Consider the following 26,064-nt stretch of genomic DNA (forward strand, 5'->3'; position numbering starts at 1 on the left):
TTATGCAAATGAGCAGCGGTGACGCCGAGGCAGCGTCCAATCACAGACTGGGATTCCCAAAGCAAGAAGCCTCAATGCACATTATACTTTCGTGTACACACAAAATTACACTCACATGCATACATTAGCTGTAAACACAAACTTATTTTATCAGGAATTAATTTATTTCATCTATCAAACTAACATTTTTGCTGATTTGACTGCCGTTTTTACCTGAACTCTGGTCATGGGAAACACGTAAATGATGGTTAAGGAGCTGTTTGGTCTGAACAATTTTATTTTGCTACATCGATCCAACGCAAAATCCGTGTTAAAAATTTTGAATTAAAAAACGTGCCTATTAATCACAAAACACAGTTTAAACAATATGACCAAATTGCTACTACCCGGTGTGTCAGTGGTGTTCACCGCAGACAGACTGCCAGCGTTCATCGGGAGCAACGGCTCGCCGATAGTTGCTGTTGATCCACGGAACAACCTTGTTAAGGAGCATCAAACTCACTCTTGTCTACGCGGAAATAACGCAGAAATATAAAGAAGGCTTCCCAAAGTGCGATCCATGATGAAAGAGGAAACCGAAGAGTTGCACGCTCTATATATAGATATATGTAGGCTATATACACTTTTTCCCTCCAGTTCTGCAGCGCAGCTTGAAAGCCCCGCCCACTGCAAGCGTCGATGGGCGTCGGCAAGCGGCGCGATGCCGGCATCCTGAGCAAACACAGGCGATATTTGACACTTTTGGTGTGAATGCACAGTTAGTCCCATCAGGATAATGTAACCATGTTTTGATTGTTTCAATGCACAGGTGGCCGCAGCATCCTGCAAATCTGTCACAAGTATAGATAATGGGTTTTATGCCAGATGCCCTTCCTGACACTACCCTGCAAACACAGGGAGAACAAGCAAACCTTTCAACGCTGGGAATTGAACCAGAGCCCTTATGACTGTAAGGCAACTGCACCAACTGGCAGGCCACCAGAGGGGCAATTGGAACATGAGACTAAAAATCAAAGTGTTACTGTACATAGAGTGAATGTCTAATACAGGACACAACTGTGTTTGTGTACATAAGACACATGCATGTTCCTCAACACGCTTTTCAGAACCTGGTTAATAGTACAAAAAAATGCCATCTCAGTGAAGGCCATTTGCCACTCACAGGCTATACTGGAGAAGGGCATTCTACCATCAAGTATATTTAGCAATGCATTCACATTATTAATTATTTATAATCCAAAATAGCAAAATCTTATTTCACAGCTACTTTTTATACAACCCCTCCTCGTGCACACAGTTGATCCCAATGAGGATACATAGGAATGCTTGTTGATTCAAGTTACCTCAAGTTCCCTGATTAATCCATTTAGGGACTTTTGAAAAAAAAATCCTGTGACCTTTTGCACGAAAGGAAGTTTTGATCTAATCTGTGTCTAATCTCAGGACTTGTGTTCAACATCTGATAAATCATCTTGACTTTTATCAAAAATTAAAAAAAAAATAAAAACATAACAAAACCAGGGTCAGACAATTAATCACTGGGAAAAAAATTGCAAAAAAGAAAGAGAGGAGAAAGAAGTGGCTAGGTTACAGCTCAACAACACAACCAAAGTTTCAGTACGTGTAAAAACTCTCAGTAAACCTGCAGTGGAACTTAAACTAGATTAGAATTGTTCACAATTTTATATTATGCAAAGTTTCGATCAGGGAGATTCAGCTAATAACTTTAGAACTGATAAAAAAATAAGACACAGAAATCTAAACTTTCCTTGGATATGAAATGGAAGATGAAAAGCAACAGCGAGCGGATGATGAGGTACCAGATCAATAGAAGGAAAAAACTGAATACAACGGACTTAATTTGAAAAGTGCAAAACCCAAATATCGAAAAAGAAAAAACCTGTAATGGAAACGGCTCTAATTCAAAAAAACTCCCAAATACCGCAAAATCCTTTTTCACGCTTTCACAAGATAGTTTTTCAGGCAATTTGATTATCTAGTTTATCGCAAAAGTGTAATGGAAATTCTATTCACGCTTTTCAACGCCTCTGCCAATGCTGGATGTCACGTAGCTGGTTAATCTAAAGTCATCGAAATCTACTTTCTAGATGTTTTTGGCCACATTAATATAATGTAGTTGTGCTATAACACCACCTAATCATTATGCATTACATGCCTCTGAATCCTAATGTGAATGATCATCCACTGCCTTCATCATCAGACTTTTTTCTCAACAGCAGTTGCAACAACTGCAATAATATGTCAAAGACTAAAGATGTTTTTGTCCATCATCTTAAACATTGAGATCTTCTTTTTCGTTATTTAAAGCAAAGTCTCGAGATACGGAGTCACGAGAATTACGCTTATTCAAAAAGAACTCTTTAAAGGAGCTTGAGGCCGGATTGTGGCAGGATTTATGAAAAAAATCCGTTTACATTTTAAGTTTTCTAGTAATAATGTCAGATGAAGCGTTCCAAACCCAAAAGAATGAGCCCTCTAGTGTATCTCTCCTTTGCCTTGAACAGGCTGTGTGCTGCAAAATGTGCTGCAATTCGGTCCCGAATTTCCCGCGCTGGGCTGCGGATGTGACGTCACATGACGCTGCATGTGCGTTCTCCCCGTTCTCCCGTGCCGGCTTCGCTGTTGGCTGCAGTACCCCCAACGGCCGCCGTGGTGAAGGGTGGCGCTAGATAGTCTCATTTCTTAAAAGGAGCCTCAAGCTCCTTTAATGGAAACAGCGACTCCCTGCAGAGTTTCGATTTTCCATTGCGAAAAAGTGTAATGGAAACGCAACTACAGTTTTCCCAAGAGACAACGGAGACAGGAGTTTAAAGTTACTATGGCCAGTTTCTGCAAACAGCAGGGACAGACCGCACTTCCTAAAAATTAACTAATATTCCTTCAAGTGAAATTAAAATTGCCAAAAAGACGTATTCAGCAATTCTCCTTATCATTTACTTTAGAAAGACTAGGTTATAAACCAGTGAGATTTTAGACCGATTATTGTCCAAAACTAAATTTAAAATACAACAGTTTTGGTGATGGAACAACAGTCCAAGGCCATGTTAGTCAATAAATGCCTTATTACTCAAGTCTAAACTGAAGCCGAGTGAATCATAAACCCATGAGTACCAGTGCTGAACAGAGTGTTCAAAAGTCACCTATATCTAGCTCTATTTTCAAATGAATATGTAACATCTCCTTTAGATTTTCAATGTTTTTTGGGTGTAAATCAACTTGTATTGCACTTCAATGTGTTGTTGACATGATCAATTCATCTCAGAGATCAGGCTGTGTTGCAGCTGCTTTCAAACGTGCTGTTGGGCAGCCCCTCCTCAAAAAGGTGTGGGCATTAAAGGCACAGTTCTTTGCTGGTTCCAGTCTTATTTGTCAGACACAGGTTTCTCTGTCTACTTGGGCCGGTTTTCCTCGGCTGCATCCCCACTTAACTGTAAAGTACCGCAAGGCTCCATTCTGGGTCCACTATGTTCCTTTTCACGTCTTTGCTGATTATTTGCAAATTAATTTGCCCATACAAACAAAAGGCACTGGGTCTATTCAACCTTTGCTTAACCGTCTAAAGGAAGTACACTCTTGGTTGGAGATACATTTCCTCAATTTGAACAAGAACAAGACTGAAATAATAGCTTTTGGTCAACTTTACATTTTAGATGGTCATGATATTGGTCCATTTTCTGACCAGTTTGTGAGAAATCTTGGTGTGATTTTTGAAACCGGTTTCAAATTTGACAAACAGATTAGCTCAGTGATTGGAGCTAGGTTTTTCATCTGTGGCTTTTAAGTAAAAAGCCTGCCTTCCCTCTAAAGACCTAGAAAGAGCTATTCATGCCTTTGTTACCTGTTAACTGGATTATTGCAACTCCCTCTACTTTGGGACTGATCAGTCGCTGCTCCGTCATTTACAAACTGTCCGGAATGTGGCAGCTCACCTTCTGACGGCGTGAGCACATCGCCCCTGTGCTGGCTACCCTTTACTGGCTTCCTGTCCAGTACAGGATCCAGTCTAAGATTTTATTGTTTGTTTTTAAGAGTCTGAGCAGTATGTCACCACCTTATTTATCTGATTTATATATCTATAGATCTTTTTAAACTTTCATGATCCTGTCAGAGCTTTGAGCTCAACCAATTGGCGGCTCTTGACAGTTTCCTGATCCAAACTGAAAAGCAGAGGCAAAAGAGGGATTTCTGTTATTGCTTGCAAACTGTAGAACTGTCTACCTTTTAGCATCAGATCTGCGCAGAACATTGATCATTTTAAATTATTTTCAAAAACACACAACACACCTTTTATCACTAGCTTTTCCTCCTTCCTTATTTAAGGAGGCAAATTTATATATATATATATATATATATAAAATTTGTTTTAGCCTGTCCAGCACTTTGGTCAACTGAGGTTGTTTATAAAAATATCCCTTTACATGCTTTAGGTGTGAATCAAATCTTATCAACTGTGAAAAGGGAAAGTGAAACAAATGCAGAAACAGTCAAGTCTAAAGTTACCTGAAAAAGTCCCATGAAAACCAGGACAGGATCACCTGGGATAATGTTACTAAACACACACAAACGGCCACAATCATAAGTCATGAAAGACTCCAAGCGAAGTGTCTTTGTTTAACTTCAAGTCTCAAAACGATCAGGGAAGAGAAAACCACCCACTTTTTACTGACTGATTCATAAATTCATCTTCTTTATTAAGTAATAAAGTGTAAGAAAAATCTATAAAACATGAGAGTTTGAGAGCCTGCAGTGACGAAACTGTCATTCAGATTGACTCAGTATCTAATACTAAAATAAGTACTTCAAGAGCAAACAGCACATTAGCTGGCAGCCTGTATGCCATAAAAGATTAGATAGCATAGTTGGAGTGAATACCACTCTGCCAACTATTAGATGAACCAGATTATCATAAATTGACATAATATGGATTTTATAAGCAATTCAACACTTTGCGTGCAAGATCTTCTGACACTCAGATTTGTTTTGCAGGAATAAGCTTGATATTAATTTCAACAAAAAACAAGTGCAATCATTGACACATTCACACACCCTTTTGAGCATGACAATAACACAATACTAACACAGATATACAAAAAAACAAACACTCAAGACCCTTGGCTATTGTTGCTGCTCTGTATGCTTGGGAACAAGAGACCATTTCGTATCAACCAAAACAACTGTGTCACATTAGAACAGGCCAAGTTTTCCAAGGCTGACTGACGCTATTAAAGTCATGATGATCTGCTGGTTATTGGACTGAAAAAGTATTCCCTTGTCTGACTTTCTATTTCCAAAATCTTCCATCTCCATCCAGATGGCTTGGGGTTTCACTCATGTCAGAGCTTGGCAATACTTGTTTGTTTGGTTTTCTAACTGTAAGGCAGTCTCAGGAAAACTGTAGTTTCCAGGCTCCTCTGTGGTGAGAGGGGTAGAATTACATTGGGCCTGGAACCATTGATTCTTAATAGAACATAACCCACTCAAAATAAAAGAAAAAAAGGATGCATGGACACTAACTCTATGGTATCCTTGTAAATTGATAAGGAAATTTGAACATCTAGATGAGTTATAAAACTTTAGACAGTGCGGACGGATTATAACTACATATATAAAACACCCCTTATTCGACTAGATGCATGTGTTAATATGTCAAGTTGTGTTTGGAGATTAAATATTCTTCACATCACATTGCATCACCATAAGCAATTCATCTTGGAAAACACCCAAGAACAAACCTGGTTTATACAAAGAAAAGCTCAAGTCGCTGATTTGATTTAACCAAATGCAGCAACTCTTCACTCACTGTGTTTGTTGTTGTTGTCTGCGACTGGCGTAGTTCTAGTAAACTCCTGAGGATGTCCATGCTTCATTCGGCCCCTTGGCAGCCCTGATGGTGAGAGCTTTCCAATTCTAGGACCACTTGGGCTTTCCATGCCTGCAAGACGGTAGATGAGGGAGCACAAACACAAATCAAATATTGATGTCTTAAGGCAATAATGGGATACCTTCTGCTTCACATTCATCTGTTTGCTATTGTTTGTCAAAACATGATTAGAATCGCATTACATCAATAGCCTGTGATGATGCCGCATACTTGTTCTATAATGCAGTTTGTTCATGTTGGCCATGGGTGCTGTTGGACTGAAGGCCCTCTGAATGGAGGCCCACACATCATCTGCACTGGTAATGAGGATGTGACCTTCCATGTTTCATTCCAAAATCAATACTCTCACTTAGACACCAACTTCATGCTCTGCCCATTAGACAAAAGGTGAGTCAAAGAGAAACTAGCAGACAGAAATCACCCTTCCTAAGCATCTTTGCTTTATTTCTTTGTTATAAAAAACTGTTATGCATCCCTTGATCTTGGTAAACAACTATATTTTCAGCTTTAAGTGAGGGCTCATTCTTGTTTGCTGACCTCAAATACATGTCATTTCAAAGCCCATGACTCCTTTTGAGATTTTGTGTGGTTGTCATCAACACTACAGCTACTATATATGATAAATTCACAATCTTTTCTTACCAATCGACAAAGGACATCTAATGACTGATGGCTGAAATAACCAATTCACTGAGTGGTAGTGATTTCAATCAAACATGAGTTCTCTTAACACACATTCATGATAGTTTTCTTATCAAATACAACTACACACAAAGGATCATTCAGTGAGGACCAATCAGGGGTCATGCCCATGCAATTCAGTCTATTTGTGGTAAGGATGGCTCATCTATTACGTTATCAAATCTCTCACTGTTTAAGGTCTCCTAACACTCAACTACAAAAACCCACAGTGAACTCGCTGCAAGTTTCCAAAGTACACACACAAACTCAGATTCAAGCTGGGAACTAGATAAAATATATTTCTTCTGTGGGTGTGAAAAAACTACCTGACATAAATAGATGTGGTTAGAAAGACACATCTAATTGAAGTTTTAAGAATTACCAATGATTGTGCAAATGCATTTTACATTTCCTGTCGAGCATACACAGTAATTCTGCAGTAATCTTGTACGTTAACAAGTATCTATTTTATAACACATGTATTTTAATACATGTTTAGCCTGCAGAGAGCTTTAAGGCCTGCGGTCGTTAACAGCGCTCTGCAAAAGTCTTTGACAACCCTAGATGTGTTCTTGTATCAAAGTATTAACAATCATTCACACTTTTCAGTCTCTTATTGTAAACAAATACAAACAGAAAACCTGGTGATAATATTACAGCAGGACAATTCCTGATCACTTCACCTCTTGATGATATGAATACAAAGTAAAGCCACACCATCTACAAAATAAAAATTACCATTAAAGAAAAAGTCAATGTTTAGTGACCTCCCTCAGATTCAACTCTTAATCAAGAAACTGTCCTATACAGATGTCTGTAATGATAATAATTACAAAGCTTGAGAGAGACAGATTTGTGTATTCCCTTCTCAATCTCAATCTGTCTGGATTGTAGAGAGTGGAAAATAAATATGGATGTCATTAAAACTTTGGTGACCCTGGGGTGGACTGGCTACCTCTCCAGGGCTGGGACAGGCTCCAGCAGAGCCCTTTGACCCTGAATAGGGATAAGCGGGTATAGATGATGGATGGTTGAACTTTAATAAAACAAGAGTAGGGGTGCATACGATTTGCACAGTATTATCACGAAAATGTTTTCGTCTTCTTTTGGCTGCTGTAGGAGCATATAGATTGGGTATAGGTTTTTAAAGTGCTTCCTGACAACACAACAAGTTCTTGGGAAGCAAAAAGTTAAAAGTTTTTTTTTTTTTTTTTTTGTGACAGGCATCTTTTGAAAAGTAACCTGTAACTAAAGCTGTAATTAGGTAAAACGTGCGATAGTTCCCTTTGGGATGCAGTAGATGTGAATCAGAAGTACAAAAGAGAAGGCTCAATTAGAAAAATACAGAAAGTTTTCTTTTTTAATACGAGAGTATATCTACATTCTTCCTCCCCGCTGTTATCAGACTGTACAACCAGGCCTGCTCTCAGTAGCTAACGGACAATAACACGTGCAATAACAAGATGTGCAATAACCATATGTGCAATATCTATGCAATATCTGTCTGTCAACCTCACACTCATTCTACCTGCTTTGTTTGCACTGTTTTTTCTTTCGCACTACTTTTATTTCCATTGCAATGTATATACTGTCTATATCTTGTAATTATATATATTTTTTACTTCTTACCCCCTTCCCTGCATGCGTGTGTTAAGTGTACTGCTGCTAACCAGTGGTGGACAGTAACAGAGTAAATTTACTTGAGTACTGTACTTAAGTACTTTACTTGAGTATTAGATTTCTTTGGTACTTATAACTCTTACTAGAATACATTTCCAAGACAAAAATTTTTACTTTTACTCGAGAAAATTTCTAGGAAGGCTGAAAAGTACTCGTTACTTTCAGGTCTGCTCTTTTTTCTTCTTCCCTAAAATCCTATTGGACACAAGCTGTTTTTGTCAAAGGAGGAGACCTATCACAGTGCACGCTCTCCACTGGGATGTACGTAAAGCGGAAATACGTCAAGCCTCCTCAAAACGATACCGCCAAAGTAGCCTGCGTTTGTCAAGACAGAGTCAAGACAGAGCCGCAACAAGTCAAGACATAGTCGCAAATAAGAAATTTACTCTTACTTTTACTTAAAGTAAATTTAAAAGCATTTACTTTTGGATACTTAAGTACCTTTAAAAGCAAGTACTTTTCGACTCTTACTCGAGTAATATTTTGACTGAGCTACTTTTACTTGTAACAGAGTAAATTTTGACCAGTAGTATTTGTACTCTTACTCAAGTACTGGGGTCAAGTACTCTGTCCACCTCTGACTGCTGCTAACAAGTGAGTTTCCCCATTGAGGGAGAAATAAATGATTATCTTATCTTATCAGTCTCACCTTATTACTAGAGAGCTAGTTTCACTGAAAAAAAAAACATATGAAACCCACACACTTTCCAATCTGCTAACCAAGTTACCTGGATACAATTTTACACTGCACACATGGCAAACTGCCATCCCCTGTTTGCCAACTACAAAAATGTTATATTTGCATGCTGAAGTGAATTTAAAAAATAATAATAATTAAATATGCTCCACTTTCCAGGTCCTGAGCAGCCGCACCTACCTGAGCTGTGTCACCCAGTCAGCCAGCACCAGATCGGGGTGGCCCCGGGTCACCCACGTGTGGGAGGAGGAGGAGGGAGAGGAGACAGGCACCGGTGTGGGCGTTTTTCCACCAATGTTATGTTACATGGCAATCACACCTGCTGTGCGTCAAGGGCCGGCCAGACTGATCCCGGGGAGCGTCCTCGCTGTCCCCCCGCTCTGCACACCACGACCAGTTGGACGACAAAAAAAAAAAGAAAAAAGAAAAAAAAAGAGCAGGACAGGAGAAAAAAGAAATCACAATTTAGTCTGTACATGAAAAGAAATCCCTTGGACTTTCACCTTATTTCCAGTTTGTTTCCAGCGGCTTGCCCCCCTCCTGTCCTGCATTAATATGTACACCACGAGGCGCTTCTCCAACCGCTGTCTTCTCCGTAGACACTCCAGAAATGTCACCAAAAAAAACACCCAGGAAAGACGGGTAGGTCCCCCGTACAGCTAGAGGAAAAATATTAAGAGTACGGGATGGTTTATATAGGCAGTGAAGCAAAATGGCGACTTTATTACGAAGGAGGAGTAAAAAAAAAAAAAAAATCCTTGCGCTGGCTGGAGCTGAAGGGAGGTACAAAAATATGTTTAGTGCAGTAATTTCGACGGCTTCGAGACAAGTCGGCTAGAGTAAAAGAAAAGGGAAACGAGGGGAAAAATGGAACAGAAACGTCAAATCTCCGTCGGCTGTGGTTCACTCCTCGGCTCCTTACCTCGGGTGTTTTTTTTTTTCGGTTTTTTTCTTTTTATACGGACATTATCTCGGCGGCCGTGTTACAGTACAGTAATGTGTGTTGGGTCATGCGCGGATCCGCTCCAACCTTTGACAGTTGCAACTACAGTCTTGAGGCAACTTGGGGTTGAACTCTCGCGTTATTATTATTATCTATTTCCAGGCGAATAATAGGAGCTAATAAACTCGCCGCGATGCCGACTCTCTCCCGACGTAGCGGCGCTCGCCGCCTGACGAAAAAGGCTCAGGGCTTAAATTCCTCATTTCAGCCCTCGCTCGGCATTTGCATGGAGTTGCAGCTCAATGTTGCACCCGTGCGTCCTCCGGAGGAGCGTCTCCCCGAGCTGTGCTGTCACACTCCCCCTAAACCCCTGGAACACCGACACTGCCAAGGAAAAATAAATAAATAAATAACATTATCCTACTGACTTAAAGGAAAAAGAATGTTTCTCTGGTTTAGTAAAACCTTACTTTTGTAATAATTCCAAAAAAACATTCAAGGTCAATTTTCAGACATAAGCTACTATTCCGATTTACTATTCTGATGTTAAGGTAAATCTATTCAGAGCCTATTGTACCCCTCTTTAAGCCTGAATTATGGTTCCGCGTTAAATCGACGCAGAGCCTACGCCGTAGGGTACGAGGAGACGCGCTGCGTACGGCCGTAGGCTCTGCGTCGGTGTAACGCGGAACCATAAATCAGCCTTTACACAGCTCACCTTTGGTGTAATTATACCACCAGAGCCAAGCTAAAGAAGTTGCAGGTAGCATATAATGATTCGTTCAGGATCCTCCTTAAGCTTCCAAGATGGACAAGTGCAAGCACTTTATTTTTATGTCCCCTCCTTCCATGCTCTGCTGAGGAATTTTATGTTTAAATATATGTGTCGACTCCATAAGTCAGAAAATAGTCTAATAACTGCACTCACTAACATCAAATGGAGTGATGCAAGGTACACATCTGGACTATGGAAACATTGGAACAGACGTTTGCATGTATTTAATGTGTGTAATTTCTATGTATTTTTATGTATTTTATATGGAACCTTTTGAGTCTGTAATAAAGTATTCATATCATATCATATTCCCACTGATGTTAATGGAAACAAACAGCACGCGGGTCTTGCAATCAATGCAACATTGAATTTTTAATTGCTGTAAATGCAAGCATGCTGCAGGGCATGCTGCATTTCCCCACTTTCAGCAAGGCTAATAATTAATGTTTCACATATGTTGTGAGGCCATATCATAACTCACAAAATAAGTCATCGATACCATCATTGCCACTTCTCTCATTTACAGTAAAACAACAGATGAACTGTCATAGTCTTTGACTGGTGCCAGTAATCGTGATATTTCCTTTTAGTGGAAATTATCTGAAACCATGATGTAATTTATGTATATAAACAATTTTGAAAGTTGCCAGTGGGGGGCAACATAGCTCCATCTTTATTCCAGTGCTATACACGTTTTCTGAATACCAAAACAAAACTTGATAGCAACAAACTTCACTGTAGCATCATAAAAAAGTTTATTACTAATCAGAAAATAAATTAACTAACTACAAAATACACATGAAAGAACAAAGCACGAAGACAATTGGTTAATCAATTTTACAAACTTCCTAAACATGTTCCAAAAACAGTTTTTCTTGAGATTATGACTATATATCATGATATTAGTTAGAATTTAAAAGGATTAGACTATAAACCAAAAAGTTCATGCCAAGTTTCCTGCTTTAAAAAAAAATAATAATAAAATATTTCTATCACGTTTTGTAAGGTCAGGTTGTCTGCTTTGATCTTCCACCAGGTGGCAGTGCAGTCCTGTCATTTCTCAGGTGAAGCTCAAGAAGGTCTGATTCTTATTTCTTATTTCCATGATTGTGACATGAGTTGGTTCAGGACTTTTGGGATATCACTGACCTTTTTATTTAAGACTAGAAGGCAAGATTCATGACACACCAAGAGTCCATAGGTTGGTGCCGACTGAGTGACATCTGTTATTCTCCAAACGCAGATTATCAAGCCAACAAAATGAAAATCTGCTTCATGACTGCTGATAAATTCTTCACGTAGGACGCTGCTTTACTTTTGATATCTGACCATAGACGGGATGACATTGCTCCCCCTGGTCCTCTGACGAGTGAGCAAAAGGCAGTTTATAGTTAAACAGTCCCGGTGGAGATGTCTGCTGACTAAGAAGATCTGAAGAGCGAGTCCAGTGGTCTATTGGGTCTTCTCATGCCCTTTGATAGTTCAGAGACTGCACATACACCTTTGTCATACTGTTGTTTCACATATATTATTTATATTTGATCAATAGGTATTTAGACTTTTGGCTGCCAGACAAAAGTACAGTTTATGTCATCAATCACGTTCACTGGAGCAGATGTTTAAAGGTTTCTTGATGGTAGCTGATAAGAGACAGTTGAGAGTTTCTTATTCGACTTCAGTGATCTCAGAAGACTCAGTACTGATCAAAGTCACTGCTGATTACGGTTAAATTCCCACCCAAGCAGTTATTAATACCCCTGAATCTTATCAGTATTCTTGAAAATTGTATAGTTTGATGATTAAAAAGAAAAAAAAAGTCAAGTCTTTGAAATTGCTTGTGCAAGGACTCTACACCTTTTTCCTTATCGCTGAACGGTCTGCATGAATATGCTAATCGGGTCCCACCCTCCTGCAGGTGACATTGTTTTATCCTGCCTTGTCTTCTCTGACTTTGAAAAACTGACTCTGATATGATACGGCCAGTTCTAATATTAGAGTAAATTATCTGAGTTTGAACCAGACGCTGATTCTCAAGTACAGGATGAGCTGTTTACATGAAGTCACATGCAAGTGGAAACATCGGAGCAGTAATGTATTTACTCTTAATTGCTTTGAGCAATATTAGAAGCATAAATATATTGGATAATATGAGCCATTGGCTTGATAACATTAAAGTGGTTGGAACAGCATCAGTCTTCAATAGATTCAAATCTATTAATAATTAATTAACAAATTTCTTGACCAAACCCAGCTGTTTCAGGGTCAAATATGTGCAGCTGTTGTTTGAAATATAAAAGTTGCAGCCCCTGGTGCTCTCTGGTATTGTAACAGTCCATGGCGATTTATCAGAATACAATAAACTCAACCCCAATACTGTTGGAGTTTAACATCTTTGGGTGAGACATTTGGGCTTTCAAAGTGTGATTTTGTGCAATCCCACATTTAAACAAAACACATCCGGTATGTAGTAAAAACAGCAAAAAAACCCAAAACAAACCAAAAACTCCAAGGAGCCGTTCCACCGAGCATGCGCTAAGTGCTTTCTCTGTTTGCTTTCATTTGCTTGGTCGCTCCAAAGTAGTTTTCTCATGTGGATCATACAGGGTCTCTATCCCCACCTGTCTGAATCCACTTTAAAACACTGGCGCCGTATGAAGACGTACTGGTGACTCCCTGTTTATTCCGCCTCCACTGCAGCTGTGCAATCACAGTGACCCCAAGAGGTCTGACTAATCCCTTCCTGGTTAGTCAGTAGTTAGTCTCTAATATATCTAGTCACTGACTTCATTATTCAGTCAGTGCTGATAACCCCCCCACCCATACCCCGAAAAAACAAAAAACACCCGTGTGTTTCTGTGGAGCATGCTGGGAATAGGAAACAGCCCCCAATTAACGGCATCATCCAACCATTTGCCCTGTAGGTTTATTCCCTGCCAAAGTTGAGAAGGTCACTGTTCACTGAATCTGTTCATCATGCTCGTGCCCCGTTAATAACAGGTGAAATGCTTCATGTCTCTTAGTAATTGGATCCCAGTGACTTTGTGAGCGTTGGTGCGTCAGCAAGGGACAAACTTTGAATCTCTTCATGCAACGCTGTTAAGCATTGCATTCCTCAAATTATCCATGTGTTTAGTTTTTGAATAGTCACAAATAAACAGATCTAACCTCTCACTTATTCATTTTCTTATGAGCTGCAAAATTAAATAAATAAATGTACTTTAACAGTATCCTGTGTATTATATGGCATTTGCTGTATCTGTATTTTTGTTTTTATTTATAGCCATCTTGTTGTGTATTGTTTTTGGTTTTGTATTTTCACATTTAATACAATTAAAAATGAATCTAGTTCTGTTTTCCAACAGAGACAAATGACGGACCACTGAAAGCTAGTTTTGCTCAGCCCCTGCCTGCTTCACCGCTGTTCTCTTCCCTTTTATCATCTCCATCACCTCCATCTGGACGCATAGCCCGTAAAGTTGGAATAATTTAGGTTTTCAGAAACAGTCCTCTTTTTTTTACTCCTCTTTTCATTTACAATGAGAAGAGGTAATATTTATTGTATTCCTATTTTTAAGGCAACAGTATACTTACACACACACACACACACACACACACACACACACACACACACACACACACACACACACACACACACACACACACACACACACACACACACACACACACACACACACACACACACACACACACACACACACACACACACACACACACACACACACACATATTAACAGCCCTTTCTTCTGGATTTCCTTGAGGATTTCTTCGCTCGTAGCACTCGTTTTGTTTTAATCAGTTTTATAAAAGGCTTTTAAGTTCTTTGTTCACCTGCGCTTGTCTTCTAGTTGAATCCAGCTTCAAATGTGCTGGATTCATCACCATTCAAGAGATACTGTAGCTGCTTCCAAAAAAGTCTAGGGACTGAAAATCTGTTTTCTTTTTTCTTGTTTTGGCTAATGCATCCCCCCATTTAGTCAGAAAACTCACAGTAAAGACACAGCAAAGACTTTGAACACTTTATAAATGAAAAAACATACTTGAGTTTTGGCATCTAAGCTCTGATCAGGCTTATACAGAGATATTTGGCGTGGCAAGCTTAACCCTCTTCTATTGAACTGAAGCTTCCAGGTGGAAGCTGGGAGGGGTGGGATTTTAAGAGTGACAGCAAGCTTAGCAGGTGAGACATCTAAAGAGAAAAACATCTCTTGCTTCTTATATGGCTCCAAGAATGAGATGGAGTAATTGGAACGACCCCTGGAGAGGGGTGAAAGTATCGATAAACACTTGGGAAAGCATGAGGTGGCTCATGAGGATCATTTTAGTTCTTTTTTCTGATAGTTTTTTTTGTGTAATTAAAGGAGCTTGAGGCTCCTTTTAAGAAATGAGACTCTCTAGCGCCACCCTTCACCACGACGGCCGTCAGGGGTACTGCAGCCAACAGTGAAGCCGGTGTGAGTACCAGATTGTATCGGGCTGAAATATTTTCCCCGGAAGTGTGCATTTTTCCCCGCGATGGTATTTTTTTGCCATGTTAAGCTATGAAGGTAGTTTTTCACCATGTCTTCACATTCAAAACGTCTTTTTTGGCAATTGCGGATTAATCAGTGAGCGCTTAGTTGACGTTACATTTTTTTAATTATATTTATATAATGTATTATGACTATTTTGCTTAGACATTTACAGATTCAACAATGAGAACATATAGAAACATACACTTCTGTAAAGTCAGAAGCAGCAGATCATAGAGGAGGTAAAAGGGAGAAGAAACATATACAAGGAACAAATAAAGGCTAAAGTACCCCAACCAACTAACTAATAAAATAACAATGGCTAAACTAACGGTCAAAAGCCAATCACAAGACGGAACGTCATCACGTACGGGAGACCTCCGATAAAAAAAAAGCAGGTGGGAAAAAAAAGCACCGACACCAGCACGGGAGAACGGGGAGAACGCACATGCAGCGTCATGTGACGTCACATCCGCAGCCCAGCGCGGGAAATTCGGGACCGAATTGCAGCACATTTTGCAGCAACAGCCTGTTCGAGGCAAAGGAGAGATACACTAGAGGGCTCATTCTTTTGGGTTTGGAACGCTTCATCTGACATTATTACTAGAAAACTTAAAATGTATACGGATTTTTATCATAAATCTTGCCACAATCCGGCCTCAAGCTCCTTTAACTGTTTGTTTTAATACCTACAGACCTTTCTTTATATGAAACACACAATGATAAAAACACAGGGCTGACACTTTCCTAACAGGTTTATTCAAAAAACACAGCTTTCAACATGTCTATGCACACATATGCCTTCATATCTGTAAAGTGGATAAATATTTCATATTTTCCCTTTTTTGCATTTCAAACAATTTACCAATCATCAAAGTAAACCAAGAGTGTCGATATTTACAGTTTATCAGGTAATCTAAAAATAACAGTGTGTTTTCTCCCTTTTCTCCAAGACTTCTTGTCAAGGGCCCGACAGAGGGATATTGGATGACAACGTTTTCTTTGTTGTAAGTTTATTTATTTATTTATTTATTTATGAGACATGAGCATCATCATACCTAGCTGTCTGCTGCTGCCTTGGGTTGCATCTGGGGTTTTAATTTCAGTCAGTTTGCAGATTTTGCATGTTGACAGCTGTCATGGCTGTCTTGATTTCTGAAACTTCAGTGTCACATCAGGAACAGAAACAGGTGAGGTACACATTTACAAAGTATTTACCTCCACAGACAAAACCGGCCCTGTAAGGAAGATCTCTTGAAATAAACCCCAGATATTGCTCTTTTCTCTTCACTGCTAACCATTCAAATTCAAAAAGTCAGTGATTATCATACCCGTGATCCGGCAAAGGATTAAGCGGGTATGAAAATGAATGATTGGTTATCATAGTAACTCTGTCAGCCTCCTGGATCTTTACTATTAATAAAACACTAAAGTTAACGTACACACAGGTTAAAGTGAATATTACTCTAAAAGGCTCATATATTTCTCATTTACATACTGCAGCTAAGTCACAATACAAAAAGTTTTATTTTGGGAATGACATTCAGGTTTAAGTATTATTTACTGAAAAGTTCCTTAAAGTTGCCATGTGTAACAATAACAAAAATATCTGAGAAAACAAATATCATATTATTAAAATCTGTGTCTTTTAGTGTTTATTCAACATTAGAATTAACACTTTATATGATTTGTGTCACAGGTGCTTTCCGATTGGAGAATGGTCTGTACAACCTCCATGAAAGGCACGTAGAAGAAGAGTTGTTGCTCAGAGGGAGATGAAGGAGGAAGTGGAGGAATCAGTTACTGGGAATGAGAGGTTTGGGGGCCCACATTTAAGAAATGGAGACTTATACACATTGCATTATGCAAGACCAGGCAACGGTGTGGGAAACTGACCTCATCGAAGTAGCAAAAACACATATGAGCAGTTTTAGCACACGCAAAGGTGGAAAAACACATATAAAAGATCACTGAACAAAGGTCTTCAGGGTGACGCCCAAGTTGCTCGTTTTTCCTCGTTAGGCAATGTGGCCTACCAATTTAGATGCGATATGCTGAGATCGCAGATTGGATGGCACTTGACAACGTTTCCGTCTCCAGCCTCCAGACTGCTAGATGTCAGGAATCGCTACACACTGCCATTTTTACTTCTAAACAGTAGCACTGCATGTAAAAGTGTGTTTACACTGTAACTCAAGGAATTACCCACATATTGCCAGTATCACAGGACGTAAAACCCTATTCGATGTAAATCCTGGAAAGAATTACCGGTGTAATGATCTGAACTGAAAGGAAAGTGGACTATTATGGATCATGTTCATGGAAAGCTTCTGTCAGGAAAAAATTACCTCATGCTGATTTGCTAATTTTGAGCGAGTGCCAGGTCGATATCACCCCTACGATAGTGAATTTTTCACTGCATCATGTTACAGTGGGTATCTCTGCCGTGAACGGGGCTTTGTCTCCGTCTCAGTGTCTGCAAACCAGATTGGCCGTGTTGAATGAGAATCCTCTGGACCAGTTGGCATGTAGTGTATAGGCTCGTCCTCTCCCCTTTCACTCATCAATTCCCCGCTCGCATATCTGAAGACAGCAGCTTTTCCATGGCTCCTAGAGACGTATTGTGACAGGGGACGAGGGGAAGGGCTGCCAAGCAGATCCAGGGATGAGCTAAGAGAAATTTCCAAAGGAAGCTGTGAAGAGAGGAGAGAAGACAGGGAGTGCATAATTAAGGACTCAGAGAATACAAAACACAGGGGTTAAAGTGTAGCAATTGATTGTTCCCACATTGTGCCCCATATAACCTCAGTGGATAGTTAAAATCACATTTCTCACGACTGGTGCGCATGTTTATGTTGTTTGACGAGTCTTTACTGCTACAGCCAAAGCCCGAGTATGAGGCTGTTGGACCCCCTGAATGTGCCATCAAGTAACTACTGTGGCTGGGCTCCCTTTATGCAGCATGCTGCACACATTCAAAGAGCAGTTATAACAGTAATTAAAGATGGCAGAAAAAAAACAGCGGAAATAATTCATAATGAATTACCAGCAGATTGAATGCATATGAATAATTGTAATAGGTAGGGGAAAAGACACAAAAAATAATGACGTACAAGCTGTGATTAATAAGGCAGATAATGATAAAAACAAAACAAAAAACCAAGGATTCTTAATTTGATACGATTTACAAATGGGCTATGATTATCCATTACTATAAACCCTATCTTTTTTTTTTATCTGAATGACATTATTTATTGTTCTTTCCCTGAAAACCAGCCAGTTTGAGCCTGAAATGTCCCAAGTGTCACTGGGATGGCCTTTCCTCTCCCAGCAGCCGTGTCTCCTCCCCTCATAGCCGAGGAAGATGTACCACCTGTTATTGGACACAGACAGATGTAACTTGGATCCTGAACTGAACTGGGAGGCGACAGAGAGGCAGAATGGAGGCTGCCACATACAAAGTCAGAACTGCGCCACTGATACAAGTGATTATAAATGAGCTCTTTATGGTGGAGTTGGAGTCAAAGTGCACCATAGGACGAACTGTGGGTGGAAAATATAGGGGACAAAAAACAGCAAGAGAGCAAAATGTGTTCAGAGATATTACATAATTCTTCATCTTTGTCTGTCATGTTCAGAGTTTCATTCATATTCAAATTCAGAGCTGCAATTTAACTGGCAGGCACCACATGGAGGTCCTCAGTGTAGCTCTGCAGGAATTAGCAACACCACAGAAGTAAATCAGAGCTAAAAGGTTACTAAAACACTCTCCCAGGGCAACCACATCATTATAGACAAGGTCTGTTTTTATGGAAGAAAGGAAACTGAAGATTTATTGAGGTTGTTTGCTCATCATCAGTTCTGCCTAATGAGCTCAGAATCCGACACATAACAGATGGCTTTATACAAAGGCACAGACTGACTTTGATAAAAATTTGATATGTTGAGCAGGAAGAAGATGCTGACAGTTTATTATAAAGATAAACCTACAACCAGTTACTCAGCAGAAGAAGGCTCACTTGGCTCTGATCTGAATCCTCACTCCCAAAGCTTTCCAGATGTTACATCCCCGCATGCTTCCCTCTGAGAGCTGTGGCCCCGGGCAACGGAAGACATCAACCTCACCTTTCACTGTCTGACTGAAATAAACCAGCCAACATGTGTCTAAAAATACAAATTCAATATTCATGCACCAAAAAGAGAGCAGGAAGTGGCTTTCTCAACCATGACAGAGTTATGCACAAGAGCAGGAAAACAGAAGGATTACAGGAATGTGAGATGGATGTGTAAGTGCCCATCTGTGAGCAACGTTGATGCTTTAAAATAAAGGGTTTTAAATGTTACCTGCATTAGTGTAGAAGTTAAATGTAAAATACAAGCTGAAAATGTTGAAGTACATTTCCAAACTTTTCCACAGGCAATAATAATAATAATAATAATAATAATAATAATAATAATAATAATAATAATAATAATAATTTAAAAACAATGTATGAGACAAATTACTTGAAAAACGCGATTAACATATTTCAACATGAAACTAACTGACTTTTGTGAACACATTTTTATCAAATTAGAAGGCTAATATTTATATAGCCAGTTTGGAACTGCAAACACTGCTCCATAGTTCTTCTAAGATGCACTAAATGAAGCTCCCTCTAGGTTTTTGTGTCTGAACCACAAGAACTGAAGCTAGAGTCAAAAAGAAGCACCGACCATCTCGCCTCGGCATTAAGGCTCAGGAGGAACTAAGATACGTTGCAGTTCCTCCACTGCCCAATAGAGGCTGGCTCCAAAAGCAAGTCGATCTCCACTGACTCATGTTAAAATGTCCAACTTTAGAGCAGAAATAAACATATTTACAGTTTGGTTCAAAAATTGTTTTGGTCTCCGTCATTTGATTTCACATCCATGACAACTTTGAGAGGGCTGAATTATTTTGTACCATCCCAGAAGTTTACATAAATCATTAAATTTGCTTCTAATGTGATTGACAGTCGCCTCAGCCAACGGCGAGCCACTTTCACTCATTCGTCCATAATGGTCATGTGACAGTGCTTAGGGAAGCAACCACACATTTGTATAAACCCAGCCTCGGATACACATAAACCACGGGTTATTTTTGATTTCGCTGTTGAGTCAACATGTTAGGCGGTATATCCCGCTCTGAACATCTGATGGAACCTCTGCAGAGGGTTTGGCAGGGTTCCACTGAAGGAGCTGGGTGCAAAGCTAAATTTGAAATATGTGGTGCTTCGGAAGAAACATGTTTAGGCCCTTATGAAGAAAAACAGTTTCAAAACGGCTCTTCAGAAACCAATAGGTCATGTGATCTAATGTTTCATCCATTGTTTTATGCAGTCTATGGTCATAAACCACTAAGGGCTAAGGGGTTACTGAGCCTAATCGCAACAGAGCAATTCAATTTTGATTTTGACTCCACTTCTGCTCACCAGCAGGTCGCCTTATCACTTAAGCTTCATACCTTGAGCATAAATGCAACCAGAGAAAAGGTGTTTGAAGTTTGTCGTCCTTCACTGCTCCCACAACATCAAAAAGCCCTTTGATTAGATTTTCATTTCTCCAAAATACATGTGTTCTAGTCATTTTATTTATTGATAAAAAGAGCAGAAAAGTTTGGAGATCATTTTCCTAGATGTATTTATTATTGTATGGACCTTTTCAGTCCCAGACATTTTTTTTTTAAATTCACGCTAAAAATTATGTGTCAACAAACAAATTTTAACGTTAGGGTTTTTTTTTTGTTTTTCTTTTAACACTTGTATTATGCGAATAACATTAAAATAAAATGTATTTGAGTTCTGAGCACTTGTTCATCTCACTGCCACAGTGGTCCTGTAGATTCCATCATTGCTACATGGGAGATTGTTACATTTCATTTTCGCGGGCCAGTGTATCCCCCCCCCCCTTCCTTGTTTTCCTTATATTATGCTGTACATCCTGATCGTAATAGTTTGTTTAGCTAGCAAACCTGCATGAAAACAAATGTGGATAGAGGGAAAAGAAAAGACTGCACTGTGTAAGAAACTTTGCAATTTGTGCAAGAAATGTGCGAGGGGGAGCCTGATGGAGGGGAAGTTTCAGACTTCAGTGATGTGGCCTGCGTTGATGAGAAACGCTCCGACTGAACAACAAAAAGGTGGGGAGGGTTTCTACACAGACCTTATTTTGAAAAATCCAAAATTGATTTTACTAGCCTGAATATCTGAAATTAACGCAACAAATAAAGAATTAGACACCGTTCCTCTCAACAGGGCAACCAGCTGGTGAAGCGGAGTGGCTTATGTCCCCTTTAGCGCTAACAACACTACAAGAGAGATCTGTGATTATTATTATTATATAATATTACAGGCTGGTTCAAAAATGTAATTTAATTTAATGATTTATATAAAACAGGAACAGAAAGTAAGCATTGATGAAAACAACGGTACTATAAATCCAATAAACCTCAACAGAATCAAGAGAAACTGAAGGTTTATCCATGAGCATACACACACTGCCTTCTATGTATGGTTTGTGCATTTTGTGTGTATGTTATACTGTATATTTAGTTTGTTGACAAAAATATGTTTTGAGAAGTGTGCTTGTACATGTTTCATATATTTTGAAACTTAATATTTTTCACTTCACGGCATAATCGGTAATACATTTCAAACCAAAAATGAAACAATTTGGATATCAGTCCCCCCACCCTGCGGGCTCGCCACAGGCGCAGAGGCGCACAGACAAACTTTGAAGTAGAAGAAGTGTTAACACAAATTTATCCACTTCAAAAACTGATTTCTGTACCCTAACAATGAAATGATATCTGACGGTCTGCGCTTGTAGGTGGTGCTAGAAAGCTGGCGGTTCCAGTGTTAATAGAAGTGATGTAGCTTTATGCTGGATGTGAAAATGAAACCTCAGTGCCAGCTGTGGAGCTGAAAGCAAGGCCCCAAAAGCACAGAAGAAAAAGACTGTCAGAACAAGTTTTCTTTCACAGTCCAAGCCATTTCATTAACCTCTTTACCCATCTCATTTCTTCATATCTGCACGAGCACTCAGTTTAATCCCTGGTGTTTTTCTGTGTCTGCTCAACATGTCACGTCCAATTGCAGCCTACGTTGTCAGTTGTATAGCTTTCCACTTATCTTGAAATACATACTGTTCCTTTTATTACTAGTCTGCCCATAATTCGTTTTTAGGAATGTTTTTCTGAATGAATAAACTCAAAGACTGAAATATTTCCCTCAAAAGTCCAGCGATATTGTAGTCACAGCTGACCTCTGCTGCTTAGGATACCTCACAACTCGAGTGCAGTTGAAGTGTGTCTAATTTATGTCAAACATCATGTCATTCATGTCCTTTGAAATGTTAATACAATATGTCAGAGGGAAAACCAGCCAAGAGGTGAAGAGAGTTGTCCAAAACCCTAAGAGACAAGTCTCTGTCAAGGGTATGAAGGGACATATCATTGAAAGTGTCCGAAAGCACTTACACTTTTACACTAAACAATATAGACATAGATATAGACATATTTCATGTCTATCATCGGGGGTAAGGCTATGGTAATGACGTACACCTCTCCAGAAGTGTTACTATACATTGGGTCAACGCAGACCACAACAGATGTCACTGGTTTGCTTGGCATTTTCTACAAAAGCATTTTCTTCTACCACTTTTTTGTTTAGTTTTTTTAAAAGCAGGATAGAGAGAAATACTGCTGCAAAGTCAGTAAAAAATACTGTTGCCCAACAAGTATCGGCTCCAGCCATCGACCATAAATGCAGTTTTGAAACCTCTTTTTCTTCATATGGGGGCCATGTTGCTCGGGGAGTCGACAGCAACACGACCACCAATCAATCAAAGTTAGCTATAGCTAACAGCTCCTTGAGCCTATCCCCTCTGAAATAAGTGCAGAGCTGCTAGGCGATGTTTACAGTGGAATATCCCGATTCACATGTTGATTTGAAAGTTAGCCGACACTAGATTGGTACAAACTATTGATTGTTTTGCTAAGCACAGTAGCATGACAATTACAGATCAGGAAATGATAACAGCTAGCCATTGGCTGAGCTGACTGTCAATCAACCATATTACGAATAGATGTATTGCTTCGTATACCAGAGCGCTAGGGGGTTGCGTTCTTTTCCTGAATGGTTTATCGTCATCTCTAGTTGATTCTTTGTTGTTTTTTTACGGACTTCCTCAATGAGTCGCTCCTCGACTTGGTCCATGTTGATAATGTTCTGTCCGTGTACAACAACAAGATGTTTAAAAATGGCGGAGATGGCGCAGTCTGGAACCGGAAATGCATTGCTACCAAGCAAACCAGTCCCAGCCTGCGTTGGGTCTGCGTCGCCTCGACGCGTAGTTACAGTTTTAGGGAGGTGCACGTCAGGCTACAGCGTAGGGTACGGAGAGCCTCCCGCGTAGCCGTGTACCCTACAGCGTAGGCTCTGCGTTGATTTAACGCAGAACCTTAAATCAGGCTTGACTCCAACAAACAGGATCCTGCACTGGATGGGTGAGACAGGAGCCATTCCTGACCAAAACAGCAAATTATTTTTTGTCCCAAAAATTTGACAAAATGTGGAAAACTTTCCATCTGCAGCAAAAATTACCCCTAGATGTTTAACTGGTCTTTCTAGAATTTGTGCTTTTAATTATTCATCACAAATAGTTGCTGTATATCATTTTTAAAAAGGAGATGGAGGTAGCACTTACTGCTTGTGAAAGTTGAAGAATCACAGAAGAGAGCTTTTTACACCCAAAATGTGAAACTTGTAATGGGTGTTAGCGCTCAGATCAGAGACAAACTCCAATCTGATTTCAGCTGCATCTCTGTATTTTCATGCCCTTTTCAAAAGATATTGTCAGATCAATATTTAATTTTTGGCAAATCAATTGGAGATGAATCAGACCTGACGGCTGGCATGACAGCTCCTCTAAATCACAGCAGAATTGTGAGCGCATTAAGAGAATCATTGAGGGAGAAAAGTTGGTGGTGTGTTTGGACGACTGTGAGTGCAAAGCCGTAATGTGCATTAGTTACTGTTTGAACCTGCCTGTCTCTTGTCTCTTAACATCGCCATACCTCTCTACATTTATCACCCTCCAGTTGCATGTCAAGGCGTTTCTGTATTTTGTCCATGACATCATTTTCTTCTTTTCTAAACCCAAACCAAAACAGTTTGACAGTCTACTGCCATGCTTGGCAAGTTCACCATCCCTCCAATAATCCATATATGTAAGTAAAAGTCCTAAAAGTTGACTTCATGGTTGAGTTAAAGGAAAACCCTGCAGATATTTGATGATTTATAATCTTAGAGCTATAGACGCCCAGATGAAAATAGCATTTTGTTCAATATCTGAGATTATTCAGTATGAATCAAAACTGCTAATAGACTGACAGAGAGACATATCTACAAGCCTCTAGCCGAGATGCTGGCAATAAACAGCAAGGATCTCACCTTGAATCCAGGCAAAACGCCTTTCCTGTGACACCTTCTCCCTCAATTGCTGTCATCTCTCCACTATCACTATCTAATAAAGGCACAAAATGGCCACATAAACAATGGACGCACCCACAAGGGTTTTTAGATAAAGCTGATGTGGATTTATTCCTTGTTTGTTTGCCTGCTGCATACATGACATTTATTGCAATATCCTTGGAAAGCTGTTTTAACATTTAATAGCTGAAGTGGATGTGTACCACACTTAATTCAATTCTTTCTTCTCATATAAGAGCATATTAGAAGTCCACAATGACATCATGCCTAAGAAAAATGTCTGCGTTTGCCACGTGTGTCTGTAAGGCTTTTAGTTTAAGAGAACCACAAGTGCTTTTTAATACTTTGAAGAGCCACTCTGGACAGCTGCATAATTAAATTGTGGAGATCTGAAACTGAAGGCCGACACACACAAATAGCAAAACAGATACTATTTGTCCAGGATTAAATATCATTCAAAAAAAACCATAAGATTTTTCAGTTTACTTTCTTTAAAGGTTTTAGCCCTGACCTTCAACTTTGTCCTTCATTCACTGCCTCATCACCACCCCTTACTTCCCATTTTATCATAAAGCTGAGTCATCAACATTATTACATCTTCCAGCCCTTCCCAGCTTGCCCTATACCTTCATCACCTTCCAATAGCCCCCCATCCTTGTGGAAATCAGGTGTTTAACGAGGCCGCTTTATTAACATGCCCTTATAGCTTAAAGTCAGAGCCTGATGAACTGGGAAATTACATTTGCACTGCCCAATTATTGAGTCCAATGGCAATTTAATTCTCTCTCCTTACCAGTTACATTGTATCTGTACATTCTAAATGCTATTCAATGTGCTAGTTTGCTTCAAGTGTCATAAGAAACATGTATTTTTTTGAGAATATTCTTTCTTGTGCCATCTCCTGAGGCAAGTGACCAGACGTAGCACTCCCTAAACCCTGCTGAAACCTTTGTCGACAGTACCCGGCGGCTAGAGGCTAAAGAGTTGGTGAGTGTGAATTCATCAAATGATTAGGCTTCCTTGAGCCAAGCAATCGAGAGCAATACATTTTCATCTATAGTGCACAGAGGAAGAATTGCAGGTTTTGGAAGCTGGTTGTAAACTAGGCACCTGCTAGCTGATAGACTTCACTGACTATTGTTGTGTGTTACTCGGCAACAGTGCCAGTGACGTCAATCTGTTTATAACATTTTTGCATAATTTTACATATTTATTTCCACATAAAGTAAAAAGTCAGAACATGTAAATAACAATATTTTGCAGTTATTAGCAAGTTTATTTTGTTACTTATGCTAGTTGTAGCTTTCCACTTCCAGCAAATGTGCTGGGATACGTTTGCGGGGGC

The 26,064-nt window shown here is 39.6% G+C and overlaps 2 protein-coding genes across 2 annotated transcripts in view; both read right to left on the bottom strand.

Moving 5' to 3' along the window:
• Window positions 1–10,234, bottom strand: part of znf512b (zinc finger protein 512B) — a 45,191-nt gene extending 34,957 nt beyond the window's left edge. The window contains exons 1-3 of the mRNA XM_061735970.1: window positions 9,464–10,234; window positions 9,141–9,340; window positions 5,822–5,953 (exon numbers count right to left, since the gene is read on the bottom strand). Coding sequence (XP_061591954.1) covers window positions 5,822–5,951 — 130 coding nt within the window. The 5' untranslated portion in view covers window positions 5,952–5,953; window positions 9,141–9,340; window positions 9,464–10,234. The remainder of the gene's footprint in view (window positions 1–5,821; window positions 5,954–9,140; window positions 9,341–9,463) is intronic.
• Window positions 10,235–15,947: 5,713 nt separating this feature from the next.
• samd10b (sterile alpha motif domain containing 10b) overlaps window positions 15,948–26,064 on the bottom strand; it is an 81,419-nt gene continuing 71,302 nt past the window's right edge. Inside the window, exon 5 of the mRNA XM_061735974.1 lies at window positions 15,948–17,900. Within this exon, the coding sequence (XP_061591958.1) occupies window positions 17,878–17,900 (23 nt within the window). The 3' untranslated portion in view covers window positions 15,948–17,877. The remainder of the gene's footprint in view (window positions 17,901–26,064) is intronic.

The sequence above is a fragment of the Cololabis saira genome, chromosome 12, assembly GCF_033807715.1.
Source record: "Cololabis saira isolate AMF1-May2022 chromosome 12, fColSai1.1, whole genome shotgun sequence".
In the NCBI taxonomy this organism is placed as follows: domain Eukaryota; kingdom Metazoa; phylum Chordata; class Actinopteri; order Beloniformes; family Belonidae; genus Cololabis; species Cololabis saira.